Source organism: Porites lutea, chromosome 5, assembly GCF_958299795.1.
Source record: "Porites lutea chromosome 5, jaPorLute2.1, whole genome shotgun sequence".
Taxonomy (NCBI): domain Eukaryota; kingdom Metazoa; phylum Cnidaria; class Anthozoa; order Scleractinia; family Poritidae; genus Porites; species Porites lutea.
Window position 1 is genome coordinate 26,104,983 of NC_133205.1, and position 18,294 is coordinate 26,123,276.

Below are 18,294 nucleotides of genomic sequence, written 5' to 3' on the forward strand. Positions count from 1 at the left end.
AGAAAATTAATCCAATCTGGAGGTAGTGTAAAATGCCTTGCATACTTGCCCCAAAATTTCTTAATATCAATGCAAACAGAACCGGGAAAAAAGTGACTTACCTGACTATTCATTCCTATAAAAATACTATAAAATACTATAAAAACATACATGTATACTGCCCACACTGACAATTCAAAAGTTAATCGTTAAAAAGTTAATCGTTAAAAAGTTAAAAGTTTAATATCTAACTTTCGTTTTCGAATATCTCATTATAGCGGATCGGTTATCTGATGTATTGTAAGACGTACAAAAGTAAACCCATTTCTGGCTGCCTTTCGGTCAAAGTTTCAGCCACCTAAGGGATTTTTCCTAAGTATCCCTAGTCCGCTTGAACACTGACCCTCTTTAAAGGTACGTAACACAAGGCTGCATTGATAGAAACGTTTTCTAACTTTTTCCAGTCACCTAGATAAACAGGATAAACCTCCCCTGAAGGGATTCTAATGCCACTGTCAATTGGAAAATTATTGATGATGAAATAAACCCTCCCTTCTATTTCCACTGCGCCAAGGTTATTTTGGGGAATATGTTTTTGGTCAAGAACGGACCACTTGTTGTTTTCTTCATCGTAAACTTCAACAGGTGCTGGGTTACCACAGGGCCTACCGTTAAAAGATTGATAACCCCCGGCTACATAAAGTCTGCCATTCACTACAAACAGAGTTGACCCAAAGTGAGGATTACAGCTTGAAGCTTTTTGCGTCCACAAATTAGTCACTGGATCAAAACAATGTAGCAGTGCATAATGACACCCCGAACTGGGGTGCAGGCCACTAAGTACATACAATTTAGAGTGAACTACCGTTGCACTGTTTTTGGGATAATAGCTGGAGTGATAAACTAGACAAAATTTTGCGAAACTTTGCCACCGCCGTTTCGGAAAGCTATACCTTTGAGGTATCATGCTGTAGTCAGAAGGTACTGCATACATGTAATCGCCTACAGTGCACAGGCTGCTGATTTGGCCACATGGAAGTGCATCCTCATGCCTTTGCCACTTATTTGTTTCTATGTCATAGCAGTAAGTAGAATAACCTACACCTTCAATATTTCCGGCAACAAAGAGTTGCCTACCAACAGTCTCTGCACAGTAGCAATTCAATACATCTGTCCCTGGTGCTAAGGACGATAGCGGCTTCCACTGTTTCTCTTCAGTATCAAAATACATCATATGAGTCCGAGGAAGAACGGCAACAAGGACCTGTAATAAAAACAGCGTCGGCGTTGGGACTGGAAAGTGTCACTGGTATTTTGCATCTAAGACTGGACATGCATTAAGAAAAAGCGTGCAATAAGGGTTTTTATTATTTATTTAAAATATTTCGCGGTTTCTGATTGGCTTTCCATATTTCGAAGATGCTAGCAATATACGATCGATTCAATGGTATATTTGATTCGAAACGAGGCTGTTCGAGCAAACTAACAAATGGCTTTCACGGCTCATCGAAGACGAAATACTTGAACTTCTGACATAAATCAAGAGCCATGCAAAAAGTGTAAGAATAAGCAAATACTGTATTGCTGGAAGGACTTAGTCTACTTTTTGTGGAGTGGCAATTTTCACACTAAACAAGGCGGATTGTTTATCCAAAATTAAAACCGTTCCATTTTCAAATAAAGATGTATTATCTGTCTGAAGTCTGTACAATTTTCTAAGAGGCTTGATTTGGGGGGTTAATTTTGAAAATGCACAAAGTAAGAGGGGCGTCGAACTATTAAGACACAGGACTGGCAGCCTTCTATGAAAAAGTTGCCAAACTATTTTATAATTGAAGCAAATCCACGTTTCCTTCAAAAGTAGATAAAAAAAATTCGCTTCGGCGCTTTTTTGTCGGCGACAAAATGTTATACCCTTTTAAAGCTTGACCCAGGAAGCTATCAGCTATTTCTACTACCAGGCAATGGTGCGTGCATGTACACACATACGCCTGGCCCACAGCTGAAATCTTAAAATAACATATAATTTTTTTTTTTACTTCCTGAACTTCAAGCATTTTCATCATTAAATCGGGAGAAATATTTTGCATCATATTGGTATTTTTGTGTTAGGATTTCCTTTTACTGATCAAGTGGAGTGAAATGGATCCGAATGTGAAGCCATGCCATAGACCCTGCAATTGGTTGAGACTTTTGACCAAGCCAACTCCAATTCTATCCCGGAGTATATGTAGCTCTCACAACTTTGTTGACTTATCCTGTGTCAACATGCACAGCTGAGCGTAGCTTCAGCGGTATGAAGAGACTAAAAACTCCGTAAGAAGGACCATGACAGACGAGAGATTGAGCTCTCTTCCAATTCTGCACATACACAAGAACAAGGACGTAATTGATATTGGTGGCATTATAGCAGAGTTAGCCCATGTGAAGGGTACACATCTCGCCCTTTGCTTGTAACCTCCTTGATGGGGTCACTGTTTTACCCTTTTTTGCCTTATTAAACACTGTACTGTAATGATAACACTAGAGATGGGGTAAAATAAACAACTAATTACTGCATTTTCGTTCGTCTTTATTGACGGAAAATGGCATGCAGAAAACGCAGGAGACGGCATTTCCGAGAAGCTAAATTTAAAAATTTTTTTCGGGGGAGCATGCCCCCAGGCTCCCCTAGGTTTGGGACGCCGTCGGCACGCTAACGTTTCGTCCCCTGCGTGCACCTTCAAAATCTAACGCTACACTGCTGACTATCGGTAGCTAATAGCTTATGAAATCAATGCCCAAGCATGGAAGAAGAGACTTGGTCTGGAAGGGGTTGGAGCGGAAGGTGCATTTTAAAATTTGTTATTGCCAAGGGAGTGCAATTTTCATATGTACTTTTTTTTTGGGGGGGGGGGGAGGGGGGTAAAGTGTTGACACATCACACTTTTCTGAAAACCCCCGCCGCCCCCCTGGGACGTAATAAACGATCGGTCACTTAGTTCAGTCGAATAGAACGGCTGTTGCCAAAAACAAAACACAAAAATAAAGAAACGGTTTGGCAAACTTTTAACTGTATTCTAATGTATTTATAATTTATGAATTGAGTTCGGCACTGAGGTAGCACGACGTTTGAAACCAAGTCGAGCTACTGCCGTGTAGCACGGCAAGGCTTGCCGTGCTACCAAGCCAGTCAAACAAACTCCCTCACACAAACTCCCTGATTTTTCAAACCTCCCGATAATTTGTAACAATTTGCCTTACCCCATGTGGTTTGAAAAATCGGGATTCCACTGCATTCATTGACAAAAATATATGTACTTACTAGACTCGTTGAGCGTAGTTTCGCTTTCTCTATGGCAAACTTGGAACTATTTGAAGGCCTGATGTTATGTAAAAGCGATTCATGGAGAAGCATATGAATTTCCGGCACTCGTTGCATCTCTTCTGTGTCGAGTTCTTCAGTCAAGTCATTGATATCCACCAACCCTAGACGAACCGCTCCGATAACTTTGGCTGCGATTGGCATCCTCTCTTCCTTCTTGTGTGTAATCCACTGCATCACAGATTTGAAGACGAATGTCTCTGAAGGAGCACTGAGGTCATCTCTACTGAGAAGACGAGTGTACTGATCAGCATCCACATGGGACAAGAATTCTTCACTTTCACAGATTTCTTTGTAAATGTAGGCCATCTTAGTCTGCGTGGCTTCTTGAAGGTCTTTTAGACCATGTCGATCAGCAATCGCTGAGACGCGACAATATGTGTGCACGTCAAATCGAAGCTGATCAATAAACTGGGTTTGCAAGTAATCACAACACTGTTGGACAACACTGGTTACTTGGAGATGATCGGCTGCGACAAGAACTTCAAATATGTTTTCATCGTTGACTTGAAGGTCTCCGCTGTAGATGGAATCCAGCACGATCTTCAAAGCAGCTGCTGAAATGTTTTCATCTTTGAGCTCGATCACTTCCTGGTTCGATTCCTTCATGCCATGAGCGAACATGGCGTGAAAATAATCGCTGCTGGCAGCAAGCACAATGCGATGAGCTGAGAAAATTTCTTCTCCAACTTTTAATCCCACATCAATGAATTCACCTTGCTCTCGGAACTGAGCACACTTTGACAAAAGAATCTCAGAATGTCCAACCATATTTAAATCGGCTAAAAATCGTTAGAGGCAGAACTAGTCGGATTGCGTGATCGCGTGATCTTGCATCCTATCAATTACGATAACGTGAGCTATGAAGCGTCACGAAAGACCCTGGACGAAGTTGTTTATGAGAAAGCTCATGCCTTAATGTACAGCTGTGTTGATACGACTTTAGAATATTTCCTCTTTCAAGATTTATGCGAACACTTCGACAGAATAATGCTGTAATGCAGTCCGACATATCAGTGATTAGCATCATTTAATATCGAAGTAGAATGAAGAATGTTTCAACTGTGGTTTGAATTTTGGTTTGAATATGAACAGGTAATAGATTAGACATTCTCTTTCTTTTGTGATCATGTAAATATAAACTTAGGATGGATTAAAGGAATGAAGTTTTGCATTAGACATTAAAAAATTAAGTAAATCCTATATTGACCAAGCCTCTTCAGTCAGGATGGTTGAAGTATGGCTTCGGTCCAACGCGAAAAAAAAAATTGGCTAAAATCCAGCTATCTTGACCTCACGCTTGGTCAATAACGTATTTATAATATACTCTGAGTACAGAATGTTGCCTCTGGTCGACGGATATTTGGTGTCGGTCTCAACAGTATTCATCTCTGGGTTAGGGGGGCTGGGGAGACTAACTGTCGTAAGGAATAAACTGTTTTATACGGTTTAAAGGTTCTTGTGAATGGATTTTTTCTAACTATTCCGTGACCATTTGCAGGTGAGTGGAACAAATGTAGCGTATTCTCCTCAACCCTTGCCCCTGCCAAGTACTAAACCCATCAATTTCTATCTTGTGAAAATGATATTTACGTGCATGAGTGAAAGTGGGGGGCAAGGGTGGCGCAGTGAGCAGTCGAGTCGCGCCTCCCATGAATGTGGCCCGGTTTCGACTTCCGGCGTCGACACCATATGTGGGTTGAATTTGTTGCTGGTTCTCTTCTTCGCTTCGAGGGTTTTTTTCGGGTATTCCGGTTTTCCACTCCCTAAAAACCAACACTTCGAAATTTCAGTTCGATTTGAAATGCACGGACACGTTTCAACGAATTCTTAAGTGCTCTTAAGTGCTCCTTGGGTAAATAAATAGCTATTTTTACTTACATGAGAATCAAGAAAGAAAAAATCAATTTCAAAGCAAAGGCTTCGCGTTTTCCCCGCCGGCTTCAAACAAAGACTTGATCAAACTTTTGAAATGGCCTACTGAGCTCACCAGTAATCTCATTCCCAAGCCGGGAGGGATGATGGAGGAAGAGAAAGGATTGTTTAACCAGCCGATGGTTATAAACGTTCCTGTCATGACCTAATAAAGCAATCATTGGAAATGAGACAAAAAAATAAAGAACTCACGAGCCTGCGTAGCAGCCGTCGAAAGGGGTAGGGGGTGGGGAGGAAGGGAAAAAGGCATAGGATTGGCCCCTTTATCCTCTCTTAGCTCGTTACCATTCGATAAGAATTCGTAAGAATCAATTTACTTTTATTCTACTTGGTATTCGAGAATTTTCAAAATGATTCACCCGTCTTGCAAAAAAGGCTGATATAGAGCTCAGGGGCACCCAACGAGAATATAGCTCAAAACGACTCAAACATAGCATTGTTAAACGTATTTTAGTATTTAAACGGTAGATGTAGGCATATTTTTATCCTCTAAAAATTTTTGATCTGTTCGGATTTCCTACCTGAAAGTCTAGTGATGCGAAAATTATAGGGATCGAAACTTACCTTTTCGAAAATTTCAGCCACAAAAAAGGCTCCCGAAAATTGTACGTGACCTTTTTAGGGTAAAAATCCGTTAAAAATGGGCAGTTATACCATTTTTTAAATGTTCGAAATCCTAGGAGAGGCAGACAAGCAAGAAATTTTGCAAAAAATGTTCCGAAAATTCTAGATCTCAAATCGTCTTCCGAACAGATATTTTCCGAAAATTGTCGTTGGGTGCCCCTGAGAGCTTACAGAGTATTAGAGTATAAGAAAGCAAATAGCGTCGGATCTAGCCCCTTAAGGACAACACTGGTAAACTGACCGCGAAAGAAGTATATCATCTTGCTTTGATCATGAATTGAGGGACAAATTTAACTCCGGAATAATAAATCCTAGTGCTGGTTAAAAATAAGCAATGATTAATACGTTTCAAATTATTTTAAATATTTAATTTAAAAGGAATTAATGATTAATTTCAAGTAGCTTTTGCAGTACTGTAATACTTTGTTATGGTCATGCAAATAAAGCTTATTGTTGTTGTTGTTGTTGTTGTAAGTAAACGGCAACACATAGTACAAGCAGATTAACGTACATGGTTGATCAGAGAAATTTTATTTGAATTTAGAAAATGTTGAGTAGTACATTGAAGAAAAACTTACTCATCATAATAGTAATGAATTTTTAAGCAATTCAAGTTAAGAGTATGGAATTCATATTAACAAATCTAGCTGAAGCCTAATCCGTCCGTGTTAACACCCACCATTACAGATTCATTACGATATTTATAACCTCAAAGAATAAATGCTGCGCTTTTGCCAACAAGTCGCAAACGATTACCTTACATCTAGATCCCCAACTGAAACAATAATGTTTGCGTGTTGTTTACTAGGTATAGGACCTGTTCAAAGATGAAAGGTATGCCTAAATAAATACAGAATCGAGCCACCTGAACAGTATACAAGTCATATTCTTAAAATGTACTCGTTATGTATAATAATTACAATTCTTGGCTTCCTACACCTACCCTTTTTTATATCGTCCAATTTTCATTCTACTTTGCAGCCACATGTAGTCATCGACTATACCTATTAATTTTCTACCTACATTGTTTAATGTCGATCACACAAAGTCTGTCTGTACTATGTGAGACCATAATTAAACTACTTTTTTTTTAATATGACCTAATATGGTGGACTGCAAAAAAAGAAGGGACAGACAGTGTTTCGTGATCAGTTAGAAACTACCTCTTCATTGGTCATTTTTCATATCATGGTCATTGTTGCATAACACCTCAATGACGCACAGAAGACGGTCAGTTGAAGACTCTTAAAAACGAGAGGGCTCTGTCTTGACACATATCGCATCACCAAAATGGCGGCGCATCTTTTGTTCAAGTTAGCCCAGTTCAGAGAAAACGGAGAATTCATTGACGTTCGTCTGAAGGTGGATGAGTCCATCTTTCCTGCTCACCGCAATCTTCTCGCTGCTAATAGCGACTATTTCCATGCAATGTTCACCAACGGAATGAAGGAATCAAACCAGGAAGTGATTGAACTCAAAGATGAAAACATTTCAGCACTGGGGTTTAAGGTCGTAATGGATTCCATCTACAGTGGAGAGCTCCTCATTAACAAGAAAAACGTTTTCGAAGTTCTTACAACTGCCAACCAGCTCCAGATGCCAACTATTGTTCGACAGTGTTGTGATTTCTTTGACAAGGAATACATCCAAGGTTGTATTGACGTCCAGACGTATCTCCATCTTCGTGCATTTGCTGATTTGCACGGTCTGAGAGACCTGAAGGAAGATATGCAACGTAAGATGGCGTCGTTTTACAGTCAGGTCTCTGAAAGTGAAGAATTCTTGTCCCTTATTGACGCTGATCAGTTGTTGAATCTTCTCAGCCGAGATGACCTTAATGCTCCATCCGAGACATTCGTCTTCAAATCCGTGATGCAGTGGATCAAACACAAGAAGGAAGAGAGGATGACAGTCGCAGCTAAAGTTATCGGAGCTGTTCGACTGGGGCTGGTGGACACCAAGGATGTGGTTGAAGAACTGAACACAGAGGAGATGCAGCAAGTGCCAGAGATTCAAACGCTAATGTGTGAAAAAACTGCTGCATAGCAACATGCCTTCGCCCAACTCAAAGTTTGCTGTTGAGAAGACAAGGCCACGTTCAATGACCCCGGTAAGTACATAAGAACTTCAGTGATTTACAATAAAAAGCAATTGATCCTGACTCCTGATAAGTAATGAGTATTTTTTGTGGGTATCTGGTTGATAACTGACAAAACTGCAACTACATGGTTCATTTATCCTCTACATCTTACTGCTGCGCTCTACATAATTTATCAGACTGCCAGGCCGCTTCGCTTCCCTGATGAAATTGGGATCATTCTGCAACATCAAAAGGCAGTCAAAGTACTGTTAAAGGAAGCTGTCCCATGACGTGTCTTTGTATAGGTAGCCCGACATTACGAGTAGTATCTCACCCAGCGGGTAGGCGTTCTCATGAGGCTCAGGAGACCTTATACCCACACAAACTAAGTTACAGTTATATAAGGCAGCTGTTCTCACGTATTTAACCTACTGTCATCTTATATGGCATTTTTGCCGTGCTAGTGATTCTAGACGACTAGAGCGTATCCAGGAAAGAGCACTTAGGGCTATATATTGTGATAAAGATTCGTCCTATGGTCAATTACTATCTATGGCTGGGCTATCTACTCTACACAACCGGCGACTACAGGACATAGCTATTCTCATGTATAAAGTTAAAAACAACATGTGCCCAACATACATTAGCACCCTCTTTGAACAGCCTGCAATTAAGTATGAACTGCGCAATCATGACTTCACTATACCCAGATTCAACACAGTCTCCTTTGGAAAGCACTCGCTCAGGTATATGGGCCCAAAGGTATGGCGTTCTGTTCCTAGTAACGTGAAAAAAGCTTCCACGTTGTCCTCCTTCAAATATAACATCAGAAAAGTGGATCTTAGCATGCTATTAGATGACAATAACTGCTCTAACTGCTCTCTTTGCACTTCTTAATCTTTTATTTCTTATTTTTATAAGATAATGGATACATTTGTACATATTGTATATAGTTCTCTCGAATTTCTCACTTGCTTATACTGTACATAGTTTTTCTTAACTTTAATTAATTTATTATTGATTTATTCTTTTGTAATTTATTTTAGTGTCCCCACTTAGTAGTTATACACCGCTATTACAGTTTTGACACTTTAATAAAGGTATCATCATCATCATCATCAAGTTATTGTCACGGTTTTCGACGCCATCTTGACGAGTAAGCAAACGTGTGAAAAATTACAGTGTTTGTGTGAGAATCTAATGTCCAATAATTTCCGTAAAACCGCTGTTCTGAAAAAAATATGACTTGCAAACTAAAGCTACAAAACAAAGGATTGTTCTCGCGGAGCGAATTTACGATTTTGTCGCGCGATTGCGCGAGGATAGTAAGCGTAGTGCGATTTCGCTTTGGTCATAAATCTTTCTTTCTATCGGTTTGGTATCCGCAGTTGCCAGCAACAAACCATAAACAAACTCCAAAAGACGCCATTCCACATGACGGAATTCGTGCAGTTTTTGGTGCATTTTGGGTTTCCAGGCAACACAGCCCTCATCGTCGTCATCAGTGTTGTCATCTTCGTGGTCATGTCCATTATAACGGCATCACTTGTAATTTCATACAAATTCCCTCTTGCAAAGGTGTATGTTCCCTATACATACAGCAAAACTAATAATAACGTACCCTTACATATTCATTGCCACCTTCTACAGACATAATGCCAATAAACAACCCCATATTTAATATTCATTAGAGAATTAGTCTTTGAAATCGAGGTTAATGGAGGCTAAATATTTACCGGGCCGCGAAGCGGCGAGGTAAATACTCCTAAAGCTGCTATTCACCGAGGTTGAAAAGAATAATTGTTTTAGTATATACACATGAAGTGATCTCAACAAAATTGCAAAAGAAACCATTAAAACGTACAATTTGATTGACAGATCAAATCATGCGTGAAAAAGTTACACACAGCGGTATTACAGTGCATGCGCAAACGTTAGATCTTTGCAGAATTGTCAAACATGGCAATTCGCAAGTTTATCCGAAGATTTTGTCGGTTTTTTAAAAGATCGGCTCGTTCTCTACAAAAATTGAAACACCGAGCTCACACATTATCCACTCGGTAGGAAGTGAAATTAGGCAGTTTCACGTTGTAGTCGTGCAACGAAGGCAGTGAAATGTACAAAAAAGCGTGATGCACGTGCAAAGTTGTTGTTTTGCTTGTCTAAACCTATTGCTTTTTTGCCGTTCTCGTTGCCATCGTCGTCGTTGTTGCGTAATCTCCCTAATATCCAGCCAATGTTCACCTTGATTTCAAAGAATAAGTATGTGTAATCAAATGGTGACGAGTGAAATTATTCCCTAATTTTACGAGTATACCATTTGATTACGTATTAATATCGTTGGTGACGAATTACGTTAGCAATCTTGGATTTTTGACATGTTTATCCTGGATCGTCTCGATCGAGAACTCCACTGTCTCGAACGTTTAGAGCTTAAATTTGGCTTCAGTTCAGAGTTTTTCGACAAAATACCTGTTAGAATCCTTCTTGATGTGCTCTTTCGTGTGTTCAGGTTTTCTAAGCGTCTTTTTATGCCCTGGCATCTTCATTCATGACATTTTAAAATTTCGTCGCCATCTACAGAAAGTTTCCATGGCATGTGAAATTACAAATGATCGCTGAAATTTCGCACTAAAATTAAGGAGTAATTCATCACCTATGATATTATTGTTAAATATTCACCTCCTAGAGAGTGGAAAATGTGTGAGCTCGGTGTTTTTCGACTTTTTGTAGAGAACGATCTTTTGAAAGTCGACAAAATCCTCGGATTGATGTTTTTAAGGCAAGAAAAAGACCCCCAAGGATTCGAAATAGCGTTTTCCCTTTTACTTTAGCTTATTCGTCTTTTTGGCTCTATGGCATGTTTACAACTACTGTTCATTCGAGAAGAGAAATGCCGTTTTGTAAACTTAGCTTTTCCTAACAAGAAAAATTTTACCCAAATATAATCAGCCACTATTCACCTCGATTTGAAAGAATAATTGTTAATTAGTCCGAGAGAAAAACAGATCTTTTCAGTTTGTAACAATAATTTTTTTAAAAGAACATTGAGGCCCAGAAATTAAGAACAACAACGTAAGAAAAATGGATACTCAGCCTCGGGGTGCAAACGTAATTTATATATGTGTGTAGGTGCTCATAATTATCCATCTGGACGAATAATAATGCCTTCCGAAGCAGCGTTGCTACGAGCGGTGTAGGTCTTACTATATTCATGATCATGCACTGTACACGGCATGTATCAGTAAAATGTTGCAAATTTATGTCTTTAAAATTTTAAAGCAAAGTCAAAACACCCCAGCCTTTCCAGATTACGATCTAGCATTTAAGGCTCAATTTGTGCAGAATTGGGGAGTGTAATTTTCATAAACAGATCTTTTTTAAAAGTAAAAACGAGCCTGCATGTATTGGGTCTTCCTTTTTATCTGACTAAAATATATTCAAAGCTTGTAATTCCGGGATAACGACTCGGAAGACACTTGCTATTTTTTTAAAATAAATGAGTAGGAGTCTTTCATCAACTGAGTTTAAGTTAACGTGTTTTGAAATGTTACACGTTTCGAGTTTTGCCTTAAAGTTATTATTTTACTTTTCGTTCTATTTCAGGTGCTTGTTGCAATTTTCCCTGTTCGTCAGCGTACCCCGCAGAAGAAAGAACGTTACTTTGCCACTGAAATGAACTATTTTCATGCCGAAACATGTTCATGGAAACCATTTCCTTCTATGGCACGATTGGTTGATATAACCAAATGCATTTGTGCAGAAGTTGTTGGCAATTACTTGTATGTAGGTGTAGAACCAGAGAAGGGTTCTCACATCATGTATCGCTATGATACCGTTAGAAATGTGTGGGAAAAACTCCCACGTTTTCAGAACGATGAGTGCTTACGTATAGGTTGTATGAGTTCAGTCAATGAATATATATATGTAATTAGTGACGCTGGTCTGCTTCAAAGATACAGTTTGGCCCAGAATGATTGGCAAAGTGGTTCCAAATTGCCCTTTTTTTATCAACACGGATTATGAGCAAGAAAAATTAGTATTTGTGACGGCAGTGAGTATGAAATCTAAAATATATGTTCTTCATGGATGTTACATAGAGGGAAGGGACAATTATGGCAGACGTTTATTGGATAGGGATCTAAAACCGGCCGTTGTTCACTGTTTTGACCCTCTAAGGAATGTATGGAGGAAGATGGCTTCAACTAGGTATCCACACTTTAATTCCAGTCTGTTTGTAGCTAAGAACAATCTTTATGTGGCCGGTGGAAGTGCTACGTCTATTTCTAACGGTTCCCGGTTGAACGGGCGGGCTTCAAGAGGCGATGCACCTGTCGAAGTTTATAATGAGGGAATCAACTCATGGTGCATCGTTGAGCAAAACCGCATTCCTTCAAACACACTTGGTGCAGTGGAATTGTTGGGAGGGGAGGTTTATTTCATCATCAACAAATTTCCAATTGACAGTGGCATCAGAATACCACCAAATGAAGTGTACAAAATATCTTTACGGGAGTGGGAAAATTCACTGGAAAGAATTAATCGTGCCGCTGTCTTGTGTTACCTATCAGTGAACAGAGAGATGTTAAGCACAGTAAAGGCCGCAGCGAAGTATCCCGCAGCAACCAAAAACCCCTTATCGGATTAGGGTTTTCTAATCAGATGCGCCTAAATTTTTTTCAGGTTCTTGAAAATATTCAGAAGGAAAATTTAGATCTTTGCTTTGGAAAAGCATTCGGACGAGGCCATTTAGGCAAATAAAAATCATCAAGGATGGCGGCCCCCCTTTTTTTAGAGGAATTTGTTTTGTTTTAGTATTGTTCAGCAATAAAAATGCAAGCAATGGAAATTTTAGCTTTGATGTAGTTAACTCTTACCGAGTTTGATTATGCTTAAAATTAAGATGTTCTTGAGTGGTTACTGTACGATAAGTTAACTAAGGCATATTTCATCGGGATGTAAATATTATGTGGGGTAATATGATGAGTCACTTACTAGTTGTTTAGAGTTGCATTGGAAGTTCGACGTTTGGAATAGTCATCAACATAAACCTTCTCCTGACATGAATTCGGTGTAAAGCGGATGCCACAGTTCCATTTTGGTGCATCTCCGCAGTAACATTTCTTTAGAGAAAGTATTTTTAATTAGAGTTTTTGATAGATGACCAAGAAAGTTCTCGGACATGAAGTTTTTTCACCGGAGCGTTTACTTAACCAACCAAGAGCCACGCTCGTTTGTATCTGTTCGATGAACCAATCAAATCGCTCTATTTCCGTTTGTTTGTTGTGTTTGTTTAGTTCGCGCGTTTTTATTTCAAGGCCATTCGAAAATCGTTCTTTCTTATGGAGAATGTTGAAAATACCATTTCTGAGCCTCTAGATTTCAAAATTATCTGAAGGAGGATACCCCCAGAATTGCGCCTTCAGCGCTCGTTTTCAAGCCCCCACTAAGTTGAAAGTACGCTACGCCGTCCCTGATCCTCTTGATAGAGGCGGCGCCTTTTCAGGTTGCGCTTGACTTTAGCTCTACAATTTCAGTTAAAGCCTCGTGGTTATCAAAATTGTCCTATATGTGGCAATCGTTTTACTTTGGTGTACGTATTGATCAAAATGCTGAATTGAATGTCACAGTCAACTGAATCTTTCGTACTACACCATAAATCTACCCTTGCAGTAAGACTACTTTTTGCCCGGTCTGGCATTTCTCTATTTTTCCAACAACTTTGTCAACACAACTTATCCGTTATTTTCACTAATAACGACCACCTGTCATTATACCCTCTCCTCTCGAAACAGTTAGACGTATTGTCAAGCATGTGCAACTGAAAGAAACTAAAATGACCCAGTGGGCTGCTGTAGGGGCAACCTATTATACCATTCGATATAAGCAAAATTTGGCACACTCATTAATATTCTATGTCACTAAATTCCAAGTGCTAGAAAAGTAACGTTTCTCTCCCATAACGTTTTTGTAGAATGACTTAAATATATGCTGTCGATTGGACTCGTGGTAAGGGAAATGGGTGCTGCTCCTTGTTATTTCAAGCCGCATCATCGCATCAGAGTTTTTCGCTTTCTGGATGTCGGATGAAACACTGCTGCATCTCGTGTTTGATAAACTAGTAAAACACCAACTTAAGAAACTTTATAAATCGCAAGAGATAGTACATATACATGCACATGTGTCCCCTACATCTTAGTACAAGCCCGCTCGAGGCGTACAGTGTGGAGACACATAGTAATTATATTGTAAATGACCATCGAAACGTTTACTTACTAATGTAATAATTTTTGGTTCCGATGAAAGGTCGAAATATTATAGGTCATAGATTTTACGTTAATTTATAGGGGGCATCGATTACTAGTAGGTATTTTAAAGTATCTTTTCGGTATGGATCTATGCATTAGTGCATTTTTTTCTTTATTAAAAACGAGTCCTGTAGAATTCAATATATCAGATATATTGTAGTGAACACTTGCAAGTGTAATAAGAAAATTAAACATCTATATTGAAACAGAATTGTTTTGTTGCTCTTTCCGAGTGACCGAAAATATTTCTAAATTTTTATCATGCGTTCAAAGATTACCTCCTCGTAAACGCCTTTAAATAATTTATCATTCTTTCTGTTCTTTGGCACAGTTTTAAGAATACGAAGTCATACTATTTATTTGTCTTTCTCCCTCCTTTCTTTTTTTTTCTCTCTTCGATTTGTCGCAGATTTCCTCCACTTTTTATATTCTATCTCTTTACCTTATCTGATTATTTAGGTTTTGCTCACTGGGAACATTCAAAGGTAGAGATTACTAATTATAAAAGAAAACTAAAGTCAAGTTGGGGACAAGATGTCCGAGCATTGAAGTGCTGATTCGGCTGATTTCAAAAAGATAAACTGTTGCAATATAAACGGGTCAATTAATTACATTATGGCTTATCTTATCACTTTGAATATGTAAATAATTTGACATTTTCTAGAGCCTAAAACTTTATTCACGAAAATGACGCATTTAGTGTTCTAAAAACCCGATCACGAGTCTGAAATCGTAACCTTAAGGTAGCGCTAACCAACTTTCGAGTAACTGGATGGATAATAAAGTGGAATGTGCATTAAACTGATCCTATGGTTAAGGACAACACCGGTAAACTGACCGTAAGAGAAGTGAACGGCAACATAGTACAAGCTGATTAACGTGCATGGTTGATCAGAGACAATTTATTTAAATTTGGAAAAAATGTTGACCATTACAATATAACAAAATAAAGAAAAACTTACTTATCATAGGGCTACTTAAACAACTGAAGTTAAGAGTATCCATGGAATTCATATCAACAAATCTAGTTCAAGCCTAATCCGGCTGGGTTAACAAGCCCATTTACATAGATTCATTGCAGTATTTAAAGCATCAAAAAATAAATGCTTCGCTCTTGTCAACGATTCGCAAACGTTTCAGGAAAAAAACAACAACCTGTAGCCTAGACAGACTCTAGACAAATCGTAGTTGTAGAAAAAATAACGGTTGCTCTAAATGATGATTTCTGCTGTTATAAGTGTATCAGGACAAGCCATAGGATTTTATAAATCCCATCTCGCATGAGCTCTTTTATCATTAACACTTATAACCAAAATTATTACCTTACATCTCGATCTCGGAACTGTGTTTTCCTCTCGAACAGTCATCATTCGTGTATTTTTACATAATTAATAATAAACTTTAAAAAACCCAGTTGGTTTCGCGAGAATATTACGAACAGGGTGCATGCCATTCTTTGTAAACGCACTTTCACTTATGTGAGTTTAACCGTAAATAATGATAGTTAACAAAGGTCCCTGGCCTAGTACCAGGGTTTTCCGGAGCGTTCGCTTGGACAAAGAAGCAAGTACTAAGTGGAAAGACCCCCGAAAAGACCCACGGTATAACTAAAAGGGATAGCAGGCCTGACGGGTAAGAGAAGACTACCATGGTGAATGCAAGAGTCACGAGAGAGAGAGAGGAAAAATTCCAAAACCTTAACCTTTAAGTATGAATGCACTGTACAGTCAGTGATGCACTCACACGTTTGTTAAGTCACTTCCTATTTAGCAGCCAGTTACCGCAGTCCAGCGAAAAACGCCAGCTGGCAACAATTCATTAAAAACAGATCAGCCTACTTTTATAAGCAGCCACTTGTCCTCTACCTAATAGTGTTTGATTATCGATTAGATGTGCTCTTTTACGGAAGTCATAACTTTGAATACAAAAATCCGCTATACAATCTTATTTACTGAATTCCCAATCTTACTCAATCTTCATGTGCGATTGGACCTTAAGGGAAAGCTTTGACTAAGCAGAGAAGTAAATAATCTCTGTGTAAAGCTTTCAACTAGTACTATCTGATTGCAGTTTGACATTGTCGACGTTTTCTAACCTTAACCTTTATAGAGTGAGTCATTCAGATCATAAGTTTTCACTTTTAACTGTCACACAACACAAAACTGCATATTTTTTGGTCACCTTACCTAAATTTTCCCACTCATCCAAAGCTATCCAAGGAAACAAGGTACACCTCTCCTGGTGGGATCCTAATTCCACTGTCTACCAGAAAACTGCTGATAATGAAATATACACTCCCGTCAATTTCTACTGCTCCAAGGTTATTTGGGGGAATGTGTGGTTGGTCTACAACAGACCAAGTGTGCTGTTTTCCTCATCAAACTCTTCAACAGAACCCAGTGTTCTACCACATGGTTCAGCATAAGATTTATTGTTGGAGGACTTTCCCCCAGCAACATAGAGTTAATTGTTTACTACTAAGAGGCTGGAACCAAAGTGGTTGGTACTTGTTGAAACCTTTTGTTCCCACATATTCCTCTTTTGATCAAAGCAAAATACGTTTGCTACCTGTGCTTTCCAGAGGTAAAAGTATCAATTTCTTCTACTTCCCCAACAACGTCTTACTCCTCGTCCATGAAGTACTTACACCTGAGATTTATATACCTAATAGTGCTGCTTTGTTGCAAAATGGACTCTCTGGCATGTTACTTGGAGCCCTTAAGTTAGCTACATATTGCCACTAATTTGTAGAAATATGATATCTGTAAGGTGTCTTGGAATGGTGTACAGCGTATAAATGGTCGTCAACACTGCACAGACTACTGATTCGATTAGCTGAGCCAAAGTGATAACAATAATTAACAAAGTCGTTCCCTCGTTTTGCTGCTACATCCACTTAATTACCAACATATTCGGCACAAAGGCATGCCCGTTGCCTCAGAAAACTGTGCCATTGAAGGCAAAGGTTTCCACGTTTTGGATCGGAAGTCAAAGAACTGCATCTAAGACCGAGGAAGAATTGCAACAAGAACCTAAAACACAAAAAGTAAATACATGTAAAAAGTGTTAGCATGAAATGCCATACGACTGATTATTTTATTTGTACTGATCAAACAACTGATTTTCTATTACTATTATTATTTTTTTTCTTTTTCTTTTTTTTCCCTTTGATTTTCTGTTATTTCGTTATTGTCTTTAAGAAGACAAAGGCACGTTCCGTCATAGAAACTCGGCGTTCTTACCAGGCTCGTAGATCTTGGTTTAGCTTTCTCTAACTTAGAAATGCTGGAGGGCCTATGGCTGTGCACGAGTGTTTCATATTTCTGGAATTTGTTTCATTTCGTCTGTGTCGAGCTGTTTATCATTCCCTGATGTCCACCAACCCCAAACGAACCGCTCCGATAACTTTAGCCGCGACGGTGTCATCCACTGTTCCTTCTTGTATTTGATCCACTGCATTACAGATGTCAAGACGAATGTCTCTGAAGGAGAACAGAGGTAATCTGGGCTGAGAAGGTTAGAATATTGATTAGCATCCATATGGGACAAGAAATCTTCACTTTCACAGATCTCCTTGTACACTGACGATATCTTACATTGTGTCGATTAGCAATTGTTATACGTTTGCACGTCAATCTGACACTTCGCAAACTCGGTTTCCAGATAAATGCAACATTGTTGAACAGGAGCATTACGCGATGAGCCGAGAAAACGTCTTCGCCCACACCTTCAACCAAACATCAATGAATTCATCTTTTGTCTCTAAACTGAGCCCTCTTTGACAAGAGAAGCTCTGAATGAACAACCATACTCGAAACCAGAGATTACCGACGCCAAGAGAAGTACACTTTGGGAGAAGAAAATATATCAGTTCCAAACTAGATTGGAACCATTAATTTTGAGTCTGATATTAATTCTTACGTCCTAGTTAGAATCTTTATATGCTAATGAGGGAAATAATTAAAAAGACATGCAGCAAATTATGGTTTTACTTTCTCAGCTTC

At 38.9% G+C, this 18,294-nt stretch overlaps 1 protein-coding gene and 1 pseudogene across 1 annotated transcript; one reads left to right on the forward strand and one right to left on the reverse strand.

Moving 5' to 3' along the window:
• Positions 1-361: 361 nt before the first annotated feature.
• Positions 362-4,136, reverse strand: LOC140937441 (kelch-like protein 26). The gene is made up of 2 exons (XM_073387007.1): positions 3,284-4,136; positions 362-1,243 (listed from the first exon to the last, which is right to left on the reverse strand). The coding sequence occupies exons 1-2, from the start codon at positions 4,112-4,114 to the stop codon at positions 362-364; spliced, it is 1,713 nt and encodes a 570-aa protein (XP_073243108.1). The 5' UTR covers positions 4,115-4,136.
• Positions 4,137-7,152: 3,016 nt separating this feature from the next.
• LOC140938146 (kelch repeat and BTB domain-containing protein 12-like) lies at positions 7,153-12,630 on the forward strand (annotated as a pseudogene).
• The last annotated feature ends 5,664 nt before the right edge of the window (positions 12,631-18,294 follow it).